This window comes from Hemitrygon akajei, chromosome 10 (genome assembly GCF_048418815.1).
Source record: "Hemitrygon akajei chromosome 10, sHemAka1.3, whole genome shotgun sequence".
NCBI classification, from domain to species: Eukaryota; Metazoa; Chordata; class Chondrichthyes; order Myliobatiformes; family Dasyatidae; genus Hemitrygon; species Hemitrygon akajei.
The window spans coordinates 46,171,700-46,187,368 of NC_133133.1; the positions used below are offsets into that span (position 1 = coordinate 46,171,700).

Sequence of the window (15,669 nt, forward strand, 5' to 3'; positions counted from 1 at the left end):
GGCAGAATATAGTATCAATGGTAAGACTCTTGGCAATGTGGAGGATCAGAGGGTTCTTGGGGTTTGAGTCCATAGGTCACTCAAAGCTGCTGTGCAGGTTGACTCAGTGGTTAAGAGGGCATACACTGCATTGGCTTTCATTAATTGTGGGATTGATTTCAAGAGCCGAGAGGTAATGTTGCAGCTATATATGACCCTGGTCAGTTACCACTTGGAGTACTGTGCTCAATTTTGGTCACTTCACTATATGAAGGACATGGAAACCATAGAAATAGTGCAGGGGAGATTTACAAGGATGTTGCCTGGATTGGGGAGCGTGCCTTACGAGAATAGGTTGAGTAAACTCGGCCTTTTCTCCTTGAACAGACGGAGGATGAGAGGTGACCTGATAGAGGTGTACAAGATTATGAGAGGCATTGATCGTGTGGATAGTCAGAGGTTTTTTCCCAGGGCTGAAATGGCTAGCACGAGAGGGCACAGTTTTAAGGTGCTTGGAAGTAGGTATGGAGGAGATGTCAGGGGTAAGTTTTTCTACACAGAGAATGGTAAGTGTGTGGAATGGGCTGCCAGCAGTGGTGGTGGAGGTGGAAATAATAGGGTCTTTTAAGAGATTCCTGATTTGCCTCAGGATAGTGCTTCTCCCTATAGATCCTGCCTAGCCTGCTGTGTTGTAGGGCCATAAACCTGCTTTAGTGGGAGGAAAATTGAGGTGGGTTAAGGTTGTTTGGGAGATTGCAGTTGAGTGTCATGACTCTCAAGCCTCTTGATCATTTCATGAGGGTGAATGCCAGAGCTACCAAGGTATAGTCATTTCGACACATTACCTTATTTTTCTTCATACTCTAAATGTAGCTTCAAAGTTTTCTTGCAAACTTTTATACTCAACACACCAACTGATGAAGCCAACTGTGTTGCGTGGCTTCCTTGCCACCCTATCTACTTTTGTTGCCTTTTTGAGGGAGCTCTGGACATGTAGCCCAAGATTCCACTGTACGTCAATGCTCATAAGAGACCTGCCATTTGCTGTATACTTCTCTCTTATATTAAACTTTCCAAATCACAACACCTCACACTTGTTAGAATTAAACTTCGCCTCCCTTTTCCAACTGGTCCCTATCCTTCTGTATCCTTCGACAAACATCTTCACTATCTACAACTCTGCCACTTTTGTGTCAAATGCAAACTACGTTATTGTCCAAATCATTAGAATCAGAATTAGTAACAAGAAGAGGAAATGTCCCAGATGTTGAATGTCCACTTGCTGCTGCCTTCTTGAGGCACCTTAATGATGGGAAGAGTTGCCCCCTTGATGGAAGTAGCAGAGTCTATAACCTGTGGTAGCCTCCTGCAATACTGTGTACTGGAAACTCCATACAAGGCTATGATGCAGCCAGTTAGAGTACTCTCCACTGTACATCTATGAAATTTACAAGAGTCTTTGATCATGAAGTAGAGCCACTGGCATGCCTTCTTTGTATTATAATCAACTTTTATTGTTACATGTATTGAGATACAGTGAAAAGTTTGTCTTGCACATTGGTCATGCAGATCAAATGATTACACAGTACATTGAACCAGTACAAGGTAAAACAATAACAGAATGCAGAATAAAGTGCAACAGCTACAGAGAAAATGCACAGCAGGTGTACAATAAGATGCAAGATCATAACAAGCTAGATTGTAGGGCCAAGAATCCAACTTGATGTAGGGGAACCATTCAATAACCCAGGAACTTGAAGCTGCTTACTCTTTCCACTGCTGATTCCTAAAAGAGAACTGGCGTGTGTTCTCCCAATTTCCCTTTTCTGAAGGTCACAGTCAGTTTCTTAGTCTTGCTTACACTGAGCATGAGATTGTCAAAATTTGCAACACTAATTTGATCTAGATTGGCAGGACGTTGAATCAGCCTGAGTTAGAAATCAAGCAAAATTTCAGTCAAACAAATTAAGAAACTGTACTTCATCCATTTTGAACAGTTTGAAAGTACAGGGATTTGAAAATGTTTTTACCAGTGGGATATATGTGAAAACTGGCAAAGGCAACATGTTCAAAGTAAATTTATTATCAAAGTGCATATGTAAATTTCAGGAAGTTTCAGAAATACAATAGAATTTTATGAGAAACAATACATAAAGACTGACAAAAATCCAAAGGGAAAAAAAACTGTGCAAATAAATAAGTAATATTGAGAACAAGAGTCGTAAAGTGTCATCAAAAGTGGGTATTGGTTGTTGAATGAGTTTAGAATGGTGATGATTAAAGTTTTTCATGATGGTTCAGCAGTCTGATGGTAATAGTGAGAAGGCATGGCCTGGATGGTAGGGTCTTTGATGGATGATACACGTTTTCTTATGGTAGCGTATTGCCTGTGGACTGGGTAGTATCAAGACTTTCTGTAGCTTTTTCCATTCCAGGGCATTGGTGTTTCCATACCAGGTGTGATGCAACCAGTTAGCATACACTCCCCTGTGCATCTATGGAAGTCCCAACTGAAGTATTCATTTAGGATTTCAACCATTCCCTCTTTTGGCCATGAGTAGTCCTATCCTCCTAACTCCCTGTTTATAGAATGTCTTTTAATTCTCTTTAAGTCTTCCTGCCAAGGACATTTTGAGTAGTTTTTACTCCTGATTGTCTTTATTCTGACCCCTATCTATTTCTCAAAGCTTATCCAAAGTAAGTCAAAGTAATATTTATTATTGGAGTACATTCATGTGACTGCATACAACCTGGAATTCTTTTTCCTTTCGACATACTTAGCAAATCTGTAGAACAGTAACTCTAAAAAGGTTCAATGAACAACAAATTGTGCAAATGCAAATATAAATAAATAACAACAGCATGAAATAACAATATAGAGTCCTTAAAGTGAGACCATTACTTGTGGGAACACGAGAAATAGAATGAGTGTAGTTATCCCAGTTGCCTGGTAGTTGAGGGGGTAGCAACTGTTCTTGAACCTGGAGGTCCAAGTCCTGAGATATCTTTACCTTCTTCCGGATGGCAGCAGTGAGAAAAGATCATGGCCTGGGTGGTGAGGATCTTTGATCTTTGATGCCGCCTTTAATGTAGATGTGCTTAACGTGCTTAATAAGGCTTTACCCGTGATGTATTAGGCCAAATCCACTACCTTTTGTAAGATTTTCCACTCAAGGGCATTGCAGTTCCCATACCATGGCATAATGCAACCAGTCAGCACACTTTCCACCACACATCTATAGAAGTTTGTCGAGGTTTTTGATGACATGCCAAATCTCCACAGACTCCTGACAAAGTAGGGGTCCTGTCATGCTTTCTTTGAAATTATATTTTTATGAACTGTCCAGGACAGGTCCTCTGAATGGTGACACCCAGGAATTTAAAGTTACTCTCTCCACCGCTGATTCTCCAATGAGTACTGGCACATGAATCTCTCGTTTCCCTCTCCTGAAGTCTACAATCAGTTCCTTGGTCTTATTGACATTGAGGGGTTGTTAGTACTACACCCCTCAGCCAAATTTTCAATCTCCCTCCTGTATGTTGCTTCATCACCCCCTTTGAAACAGCTCACAACAGTGGTGTCATCAGCAAACTTGTATTTGCTGTTGGAGCAGTACTTAGCCAGTTATAGGTGTAAAGCGAGTAGAAAAGGGGGCTAAACACATTCCTGTGGTGCACCTGTGTTGATGGAGATTGGAGATGCTTTTGCCAATGCAAACTGACTGTTGTCTGCCAGTGAGGAAATCTAGGATCCAATTGAACAAGGGACGTATTGAAGCCCAGGTCGTGGAGTTTACTAATTAGTTTTGAGGGGTTGATAGTATTAAATGCTGAGTTGTAATCAATAAAGAGCATCCTGATGTATGCACCCTTGCCGTCCATATGTACTAGGGTTGTGTAAAGAGCAGAGAAGATGACATCTGCTGTGGACCTGTTGCTTCAGCAGGCAAATTGGAGCAGCTGTTCCCACTCTACTGACTTCACTCACCAAAACCCAATCTCTGAAGAGTTATCCTGAAAACTTTATTCTATATGGTGTTAATTGGAATTGGGGATCGTACTCCAGAACACTGAACAGCAGATAAATACAAATGAGGTAAAGCAGTTAATTTGAACATTTAGGTCATTAATACTGAAACTCATCCTCTCCCTGTACAAATCTTTTCCTGTGCTGTAATACTATTATAGCCTTTGTTTTTTCTGTCCATACTATTTCATACTCTCTCCTAAAATGGAAACCCTTTCAACAACATTGATTCTAATTTCACTGTGTTCATTGTTACACACTTCTGGTGAAGTTGCCACTTAATCTGCAAAGTATTTTCAGCATTTTGAGTTAATAATCCCTATGTTCATTGCTTTTACATTCACAATATCCAAATGTTTTCTAAGTTAATATGTAATTGCTTTGGAATGTAGACACTTGGTTAGAAATAGGGCAACTGTTCTAATTTCTAAAATACATTTGGACCTCCTTTTCAGATTCAGTTTATTGTCATTTAGAAACCACAAAAGCAATGCAGTTAAAAAATGAGACAACGTTCCTCCAGAATGATATCACAAAGCATATGACAAAACAGACTACACTAGAAAATCCACATAATGTTTGGCAATCCCCAGTCCAGAGTCCGGAGAGGCTGCTGCGTATTAATATTGCGCTACCATCTTAGCGCATTTAAGGAGCTCCAAATCCACCAGACAAACAAGACCAAAAACTAAAGCTACAAGACCTGCACAAAACCACATAGTTACAACATATAGTTACAACAGTGCAAACAATAGCATAATTGTTACAAGGGCTCCAAGCAAATCTTCAAGTTTCAATCACATCAAAAACACACCAATGGTTTCAGTCAATACCTGGAATACACTCAGGGTGGTTGTAGAATAAATCATTGTAGAGTTTATTGTAGTAGTTGTTCAGGTAAAGTTGCCTGGTAAAGGAAGCCATTGAAGTAAAACCAGAGGAAAATAATTTTAACAAAGGTCTCACTCCAAGTAAGAACTGGAATTCAATTGTAAACAAGGCTGGAGTACAGAAACCCGATCGAATGAGGACTAACCAACCAGTATTGGACAATAAATACCACCGGACTAGACATGCCCAGGCATCATCCCTGATGAAGATGGCAGAGTCTGTTATCGAAATGTCAGCCATAATCAAAACCTGAACTGGCTGGAAGCCCAGGAAGAGTTTGTTCATCATATATACTGGGAAAGAACTAGATCCTTTTTATCCCAGTTGCTCAGGTGTTTGATAGAAATAGATGGATAACACAAATTGGATGTATACTGACAATTGCACAATATATAATTTCATTAATCAAAATGAGTCAGTCTATGCCTACATAGACATGGAAGCATAGGTTTACATACACAATGCTGAAACAACTCAGCAGGTCAGGCAGCATCAGTGAGCAAAGAGTAGCCAACGTTCCGGGCTGAGACCCTTCATCAGGAATGGGGGGGGGGGGGAAGAGAGGGCCAAAGCCCAGTAATAGAGATAGGGGAGGGGGTAGGGCCTAGAGGCGCTAGGTGGAAAACCAATCGGAGGAAAGATAAGGGGGGGAGGGGATAAGCATGAAAGAACTGTAGAGATAAAGAAGCAGAAAGTTGAAAGGGGAGAGAGGCAGAGAGGGACCTGGGATAGGGGAAGGGGGAGGGGGAGGGAATTACCGGAAATTTGAGAATTCAATGTTCATACCACCAGGTTGGAGGCTACCCAGACGGTAGATGAGGTGTTGCTCCTCCAACCTGAGTTTGGCCTCATCATGACAGTAGAGGAGGCCATGTATGGACATATCTAGATGGGAATGAGAGGTAGAGTTGAAGTGGGTGGCAACCGGAAGGTCCTGTCTGTTGTGACGGACGGAGCGGAGGTGCTCAACAAAGTGGTCCCCCAGTCTGCGTCGGATCTCGCTGATGTAGAGGAGGCCGCACCGGATGCAATAGACAACTCCAGCAGACTTGCAGATGAAGTGTTGCCTCACCTGGAAGGACTGTCTGGGGCCCGGAATGGTGGTAAGGGGGGAGGTGTGGGGACAGATGTAGCATTTGCGCTTGCAGGGATAAGTGCCAGGTGGGAGTTCTGCAGGGAGGGACGTGTGGACCAGGTAGTCGCGGAGGGAATGATCCCTGCGAAAAGCTGAGAGGGGTAGGGAGGGAAAGATGTGCTTGGTGGTGGGGTCCTGTTGAAGGTGGCGGAAGTTGCGGAGGATAATATGCTGGATCCGGAGGCTGGTGGGGTGGTAGGTGAGGACAAGGGGAACCCTGTCCCTGTTGTGGTGATGGGAGGATGGGTTAAGGGCTGAAGTGCGGGAAGTGGAGGAGATGCGGGTGAGGGCACCTTTGATGACGCCAGAAGGGAAACCACGATCCTGAAAGAAAGAGGACATTTGAGAAGTCCTGGAATGGAAAGCCTCATCCTGGGAGCAGATGTGGCGGAGACAGAGGAACTGGGAATAGGGAATGGCATTTTTGCATTGGGCAGGGTGGGAAGAGGTATAGTCAAGATAGTTATGGGAGTCAGTGGGTTTGTAGAAGATGTCAGTGGATAGTCTGTCTCCAGAGATGGAGACCGAGAGATCAAGAAAGGGGAGAGAAGTGTCTGAGATGGACCAAGTGAATTTAAGGGCTGGGTTAATGTTAGAAGCAAAGATGATGAAATTGACGAGCTCAGCATGGGTGCAGGAAGCAGCACCAATGTAGTCGTCGATGTAGCAGAGGAAAAGTTGGGGAGTGGTGCCAGTATAGATTTGGAGCATAGACTGTTCCACATAACCCACAAAGAGGCAGGCTTAGCTGGGGCCCATGCGAGTGCCCATGGCTACGCCCTTGATCTGGAGAAAGTGGGAAGAACCAAAGGAGAAGTTATTGAGTGTTAGAACAAGCTCTGCCAACCGGAGGAGTGTGGTGGTGCTGGGGAACTGGTGGGGTCTGTTATCCAAAAAGTAGCAGAGGGCTTTGAGGCCTTCTTGATGGGGGATGGAGGTGTATAAGGATTGAACATCCATGGTAAAAATGAAGCGGTCAGGGCCGGGGAATTGAAAGTTATTGAAGAGGTGAAGGGCATGGAATGTATCCTGGATGTAGGTGGGGAGAGACTGAGCTATGGGGGATAAAATGGAGTCCAGGTAGGCAGACACAAGTTTGGTGGGGCAGGAGCAAGCTGAAACTATGGGTCTGCCGGGACAGTCAGGCTTGTGGATCTTGGGGAGGAGGTAAAACCGAGCTGTGCGGGGTGTGGGAATTATGAGTTTTTTGGCTGAGGGAGGAAGGCGTCCGGAGTTAATGAGGGTGGACACGGTATGGGAGCATAGGGTTGTAAGTTGCAAATAGTCATGCCACAAACATGCTAGATAGAGACAGAATGATCAAACTGTCGTTCTGTCTCCCATTAACATTATGTGGCAGGTTTACCAATAACCAGAAACTCCACTGGATCTCAGTACAGGTTGACCTTCACTAATCAGGCACCATTGGGTCCTGAGGAGTGCCTGATTAGTGAAAATGCTGAATTACAGAAAGATGTAGCTAACTGCCTCATCATACCTTTAGAATATCATGTATATCAGAACAAGTTAGATAACAATGAAACAAATATTAAATGAGTAGCAAGTGAAATTTTAATAATGTAATTTACTGTACAGGCAGAGATAAAATAAAGGGTACCAGTAAATGTACAGGAATTAACTTAATTAATCGAATTAATCGATTTACTAGGATGTTACCTGGGTTTCAGCACTTAAGTTACAGAGAAAGGTTGAACAAGTTAGGTCTCTATTCATTGGAGCGTAGAAGGTTGAGGGGGGATTTGATCGAGGTATTTAAAATGTTGAGAGGGATAGATAGAGTTGACGTGAATAGGCTGTTTCCATTGAGAGTAGGGGAGATTCAAACGAGAGGACATGATTTGAGAGTTAGGGGGCAAAAGTTTAAGGGAAACACGAGGGGGTATTTCTTTACTCAGAGAGTGATAGCTGTGTGGAATGAGCTTCCTGTAGTAGTAGAGGCCAGTTCAGTTGTGTCATTTAAGGTAAAATTGGATAGGTATATGGATAGGAAAGGAGTGGAGGGTTATGGGCTGAGTGCGGGTATGTGGGACTAGGTGAGATTAAGAGTTCGGCACGGACTAGGAGGGCCGGAATGGCCTGTTTCCGTGCTGTGATTGTTATATGGTTATATATGGTTATAACTTATACAGAAAAGTTGAGCACTTCTGCTTCTAAAGTGAGACATTTAATATACCTTCAGGCAAAGTTACATGTCTGCAAGTGTGGGTTTGTCAGAATCATCAACATCTTCATCTTGAAAAATGAGTGAAGCATCAGGAACTGGTACTGAAACTGGCACAACATTGTACACCTGCTCGGAGCTTAGATTTTCCATCGGAGACTAACTTGGCGAACTCATCAACAAAATCTGCTGCTGCTTGTCTGCCAATGTTTTTCACCACACACGGCATGAAACTGTAAGCCATGATGCTGCTTGAACCGATGCAGCCAGCCTTCATTATAATTACTCATAATCTAGTCCTAGTTCTTCATGAGGCACTTTTGCTTGTTCCTTCACCGTATCTCCAGATAGTTCAACACCTTCACTTACACGAAGATTAAACCACATTATCAGCGCTTTATCTAGTTCTGAACTTCTTCCATCTTTCACTGTTTTTCTTACGCACTTTTCTTCGAGCCACTATCACAAAAAAGATGTAAGAGTTTTTCTTTGTTTCTTTATATCGTAGACTGTGGAAGTGCCAATGTTGTAACACTCGCACAAGCTTTTCACCGATACGCCACTGTCCAGTTTTTTCAAGAGTTCAACCTTATCTTTAATGGATAATGTGCGGTGTTCTCGCTTCACAGCACGAGGTGCATTTCCTTTACTCACTGGGGCCATAATTGGGGCTAAAAAAGATCAACTGATATTAATAAATGCAGGAAATCACCTGTCTGTGCTTACAAGAGCATGCCAACACGTGAACAGATCTAGCGCTACCAAAACATCGTGCAGCAAGGTGGTAAGGTGGCCCAGGAAATTTGAAATTACAGTTGCACAGAAAATTTGAAATCAGTGCCAGATTATCGAAGGAACCAGATTACAGGTAGTCGGATTAGTGATGGTTGACTGTATAAATATTGATTCCAAGAACCAAGTTATCTCACAATGAGAAACTTGCTACCCAGCATACCAAAGCCTTTTCATCTACAAAAGGTGCAAGTCTGGAATGTGGTGAAATACCCTTCATTTGATTGCAAGAGTACACTCCAACAATGCTCAATAAGATCAACATATCCATGACAAAGTAGGCCACTTGACAAGGAGTATTGATTGAGCTACAATAATATGGCCGTGGTGAGTGAAAAAGAGGAATCAACTGTAAACAAGAGTTTGTATCTTCAAACCCAGTGGAGTAGTCAAAGAGAAATTGAAGACACTTGCACATCAAAAGTAACAGTCATCACGTTTATTATTACACATAATTGAAAATGTAAAAAGCCTTGAGCTTTCTCTATGCTATAGAAAACAATGTAAAAACCAAACATTTGCAGATTTTAATGTGTAGAAACTATCCTAACAAAACTGTATAGGATTATTTGCCATGTTCAAAATGATTTAAAACAAATTTCTAAGCACAGATGTCAGATATTTGAATTGTATGTACAAATGAGACAATTCCAATCTGAATACCAGCCAAAAACATTGCTTGTGCGAAATCAGTCTCCTGGAGCAAAATGTTCCTTTTGAACTTCACAGATGAGCAGAGATGATCTGTAGGAGACCTGAACAGCAGAAGAAAATCCAAAAAGGAAACCTGGGGCCAGTTTATGAGTGGGACCCAGAATGAACCAACACTATGCATAATATCAATAACCATGTTGCTGATACATACTTTTCTCCTTGCTTTCCACTTTAACATCTGATGACCCAAATTTGGATAAATTGGTATATTAATGTCACCCTAAATACAGAAATTGAATTACTTGTTTTCAATGTTCTTGTATAGCAACCCAATTTTCTCATCTTGTCCAGCAATGCTACTTAAAGTATAACATGACAAGAGAAATGTACTTTCAACATAGCCTAATCTGACAAGTTTAGGCACCCCCACCCAATAGGGTGCCTATGAGCTGTTCATTTGGTGTATTTATACATTTTGGAGAAGTAACAAGTATACTTTCATATCCTTGTTAACAGGATTCTAGGGGGGCGCTAGCGAGATGAGTGCAGTATGGACGTGTTTTTTCGAGCTCCTCATGGCACACCAAACACTCAGTGCTAATTGGATTTCACAAGTCTATCAGGCACCTTTCACTTCCAAAGCCAGAGGCATTGCCATTCTCTTCCATAAGACTATGCCTTTTCGTTCACTCATCCACAATTGATCCAAATGGCAGGTTTATAATTCTAACTGGGCATATCAATTCACTTCCCATTACACTGGTAAACGTTTACGGGCCAAACTGGGATGATACAGGCTTTTTCCGTAAGGTGTTTGACTTGATCCCAGATAATAATTCAAGCCACATACTGATTGGGGGTGACTTTAATTGCTACCTGGACACGTATTTAGACAGGCTCTCCTCTGCTCCCCCCCCCCCCCAACCCAATATTCTTGGTGTGCAAACTCTTAACAATTTGAAGTCCAAGAAGGTGGTGGATATATTTTTATTCTCATGCATTGATCATATACACGGATCGATCTCTCGATTAATTTCTAATATTGATTACACCAAATATCACAGCATAATATCTGACCATAGTCCTGTCAATTTCAATCTTCAATTGTCCCTCCCTAAGCAAGCCTATAAACTGGCACTTTAATCCCTTTTTGCTGAAGGATCAAGCATTTAAAGAATATATTACGATACACGTCTTGCAGTTCCTTGAGACCAATGACAACTGCGAGTTGAATGACTCAACACTTTGGGAAACACGAAGTGTATATCAGAGGACAAATTATTTATGAAGCAACACTGAAAAGGGCTAAGCAAGGTAGATTGGAAGTGATTGAGAAAGAATTACTAACGACTGAACAGGCCTACAAAAACTCTCATCAGATTATAGTAATGTTCTCAAATTAAAAAACAAATACAACTTCATTCTAGGGGACAAATACTACTTAAACAGCGACATTTTGAGTTTGGTGACAAACCACAGAAGTTATTGGCATGGCAGTTAAAAGGAGAACAAGCAAAACCAGCCATCTACAAAATAAAATCCAAATCTGGCCTGATGCTTACGGACTTAAAGGATATTAACAAACGATTTAGTGAGTTCTATTCAGAAATTTACACCTCCAAATCAACAGCCACACAGGAAGATTTTGATAAGTTTTTTGATCCACTTTACTTCCCACAATTAGATGCAGCTTTCAGGAAGAATTTGGATTTGGATTTTTTTGCTATGAGTTACAGGATGCCATCAAAGCTTTTCCCACCGGTAAGGCAGCTGGACTGGACGGTTGAGTTCTACACAGCCTTCCGAGAAGTCCTTACACCAACTTTGCTGAGAATGGTTCGGGATACCTTTAAAAACAAAAGGCTCCCACCCTCTCCCAGTGAAGCAAATATCCGTGTCTTATTAAAAAAGATAAAGACAAAACTGACCCTGGAAGCTATAGGCCCATTGCAATACTAAATTATGATCTGAAAATGATTACAAAAGTGTTAGCAAATCAGCTCGGTAAGCATATAGCAAATATTCACCCGGACCAAACAGGATTTATCCCAGGCAGGTACTCCTTTTGTAAAGTCCGCAAAATTCTCAATATTTTGTATGCCGATTATGGGAAAGATGATACAGCTGCTATACTGTCTCTAAATGCCCACAAGGCATTCGATATGATAGAGTGGCACAATCTAATTGCAACAATCAAGAAATTTGGATTCAGTGACACTTTCATAGAATGGGTTAAAATATTACATACTAATCCAAAATCCTTCATTCTCACAAATGGAGATAAATCCAATCCAATCTCTCTGCAATGTGGTGTTCACCAAGGGGACCCATTGTCCCCCCCCCCCCCCCCCCCCCCCCCCGCTGTTCAACATAGCACTGGAGCCCCTGGCAATTTACATTAGGGGCCACCCACACATTAAAGGTATTAAGTTGGGCAATATTGAGACCCGTGTGACCCTGTACGCAGTCGACCTCCTTGTTTGTCTAGCCGACCCAGCGGTCTCTATTCCTCTTCTACTAGAATATATAAATTCCTTCGGTAGTATTTCTGGCTATACCATAAATTGGGGAAAGAGCGAATGCATGCCCCTTAGTGGATCATTTTACTGAAGACTTCCTGAAAAAGTTGCCTTTTACAGTAGAGAAGGACTGTTTCACCTATTTGGGGATTAAACTGACTAAGAACCCAAAGCATCTTTTCAAATTTAACTTTACAGAATCCTTAGAAAAACTCAGAACAAATATCGAGTCCTGGAGGATACTGCCCTTATCCATGATAGGACAGGTAAATGCAATCAAAATGGTGAGCCTACCCAGGTTTCTATATCTTTTTCAAAACCTGCCTTTATACTTAAATGCATCCTTTTTTTTAAGAAACTTGACTATCATATTGTCCTTTGTGTGGGGCTAAAAATCACACAGGATATCTAAGGCTCACCTACACAACCCTCTTAAGAAGATGGTCTTGGTCTGCCAATTTTCAAACATTACTATTGGGCAGCTAACTCCAGGGCTCTTACACACTGGGAATGTGGAGGTGCTGAGACCGAAGAAAAACCTTCATGGCTACAGCTGGAAGCCTCTTGTTAAATATTCTTCACTTCCTGCTCTTCTGTTTTCCACTTATGCCTCAACAGACAAGCTAATCCAACAAAATTTTACCTTAAAGAATTCTTTACAAATATTGGGTGTGGTGCCTAACCAGATTCCTTCATTCATTCTATTTTATATTGCTTCCGTTATACCACTATTGTGTCAACTCTTTTTCTGAAAGTCTATTTTTGTAATCTTGTGAATTGTCTGGCAGCCTTTTTGTTTTTGATTTGTTTTGTCTGTGTTCCACCAGGAGCTGTATTTCCTTTGCATTGTTTTGCACGTCTCCATTATGTTTTGTCTTTGTAATAACTGAAAATTGTAATTGTAAATAAAGTATTAAAAAAACTGGATTCAGGCCCTCAAAATGTGAAACTCCAAATTTCTAACTTGCAACTGAAATATGAATAATTTAAAGTTGTTTGCCTTCAAAATTTTGGACAATCACATCTTATAAAATGCCAAAAAGATACTTTCCAGGATGGTAAGTGCACGAGTTCACAAATTCATTTCTGCAAAAGCTGCACTGTTATTGGAAAAATATATATCAGCATTATATCTTACTGTTAAACAAGGAGCAAAGTAAATTTTCCACTTCCATGGTCTAAGCAACTTGATGGATTTAATTTCTTTACATCCATTAAAAGACTTTGTTGAACAGAAATAATCATGTTGCAACACGAAGAATTTTTTTAAATACAAAGTTCAAAAACATACACAGAATAAGAATAAAGATGGCAAGTAAATAAATTGTAACAAAGGACAAGTTAGAATTGGTTTGTCCACATCTGGATTTTGCAGCAAAATATAATCCTATATTTAACACATTAAAAATAATTTTCGTCTAGCCCAAATCACATTTGCCTGGGATCCTCAGAAGCCTGTCATACTCACTAGAGTTCCAATTCACTGAAATATTTTGGAAGATAATTGAGGGAGAAAAGCTCAAGCCGATTCAGTCACATCTCAGAAGCAATGCATCAGTACCATGCAAAACCATTTAGTAACTATGAAATTATTGTATTTCTAATAAGGCACAGGGCAGCATAAAAACCAAGTTATTCCCTGCTTTCTCTGCATCATTTTGAGTGTTTGAAATGGGAAATATGTAAAATTTGCTTGAACACATTGTTTCTTTGATACAAGCACAAATGGTTTCACTTGAAAATAACATGAGGTTACATTGACACAAAAATAATTATTCCAGTTTTCTAAAACAACAATAATCTGCTCAAAGTAAAACACCAGCAGCTTCTATTGTGGCAGATGTGTTGCAATTAATGTTACAATATGGTAACAAAGGAAGGAATACACCAACATGATTTAACAAATGAAATCTCCCCCTTTTAATATCAAGAGGATATAATGTGTCCTTTCTGTTAAACCCAATCACAGCTGCTGTTTTTAGATTGTAAATATCTAATCTATTGATGGATATAAAATACTATCTTTTTCCACTGACAGATCTGATAGAAGTGTACTACAATGCGAAGTAGCAATGAAGAACCCCTTTTATCATTGATGCATGAAGGGAAGATAAAGAAAATAATTTGGTAGAATAATATAATGAAATGGCAGATATTGTAAATATTACAATGGAACATGACTGAACAGATAGGACACAGACTCTCCGTTGTGAGTTCTTCTAATTGCTTCAGCAAGTATCATGGAGATATCAATAACCTAGGAGAACAAAAGATGTTTCTAATTAAGTCTTGCTACAAATATTAACAATTAGAAATCTTTCATATATTAAAAAGTTAATACAGTTGAGCTCAACCAGCTTATGGGAACTTTACCAACCAAAATATTGTTTTAAAAACTACTCTTATGCACTTTTGAGAATGTTATCTACATCCCAAAGCTTACTAGCTGAAAACAGCATGGAACACATTAAGATATTCATCAATGCAAGAGGATTTTTTTTTTAATTTACTTGGTACACAACATACTATAGTTTTGTTAACAGAAAGAACTTCATGATTGTAAATTTAAAATATTAATATGGATTATAAGCAATTCAGAACAAACAAGCATTGGGAAAGTTGAACATCACAGCTCTACCTACTTAAAAACTGAGGCTGATCGATGATCTGACAAAATTAAGGTTTTTTTTAATAAATTGGAGAAAGTATTTTGAGCAGAATAAGACGAGATGAGATAATCAAGACAAAATTGGGTAATGTTTCTTCTGAATGCAACTGGTCAGAGCATTGAACTTGATAGCATTAGTTGAATGCACAGTATAGATGTACAAATGGAGAATAAAAATTAGCCTTCGCCAGCTCCAATGTAGCAAGTGGTGATTCATTCAAGAAAACACCTAGTAACAACTCATCTTTGCTTCCACTTGATAAGTTTGTCAATTTTCTACCGACATTGAAGTCACCTCTTATAACATTTTATAACATGTAATTCAGCAATTTTATCTGATAATCTTCATACAGCTACCAGTTCACTTTTATCTATAGCATGTTTCTCAAAAGCATCAGACATTACTTTTTCACAAAACCAAGTTGACTTTACCCAAACAACATGAATTTTCCCTCTAACATCTTTAGTAATAGTTTCTAAAACTGGTCAGTAGTTAGACCACAAGATATAGGAGCATAAGTAAGCAATTCGGCCCATCAAGTCTGCTCTGCCATTCAATCAGGGGTTGATCCAATTCTTCCAGTCATCCCCACTCCCCTGTTTTCACCCCATACCCTTTGATGCCCTGGCTAATCAAGAACCCATCTTTGCCTTAAATATACCCAATGACTTCATCTCCACAGTTGCTCGTGGCAACAACTCCCACAGATTTACCACCCTCTGACTAAAGTAATTTATCCACATCTCAGTTCTAAAAGGATGTCCTTTAATCCTGAAGTCACGCCCTGTTGTCCTAGAATCCCCTACCATGGGAAATAACTT

At 40.3% G+C, this 15,669-nt stretch overlaps 1 protein-coding gene across 1 annotated transcript in view; it reads right to left on the reverse strand.

Moving 5' to 3' along the window:
- Positions 1-9,430: 9,430 nt before the first annotated feature.
- LOC140734347 (ribose-phosphate pyrophosphokinase 1) overlaps positions 9,431-15,669 on the reverse strand; it is a 50,406-nt gene continuing 44,167 nt past the window's right edge. The window contains exon 7 of the mRNA XM_073058173.1: positions 9,431-14,436. Coding sequence (XP_072914274.1) covers positions 14,344-14,436 — 93 coding nt within the window. The 3' untranslated portion in view covers positions 9,431-14,343. The remainder of the gene's footprint in view (positions 14,437-15,669) is intronic.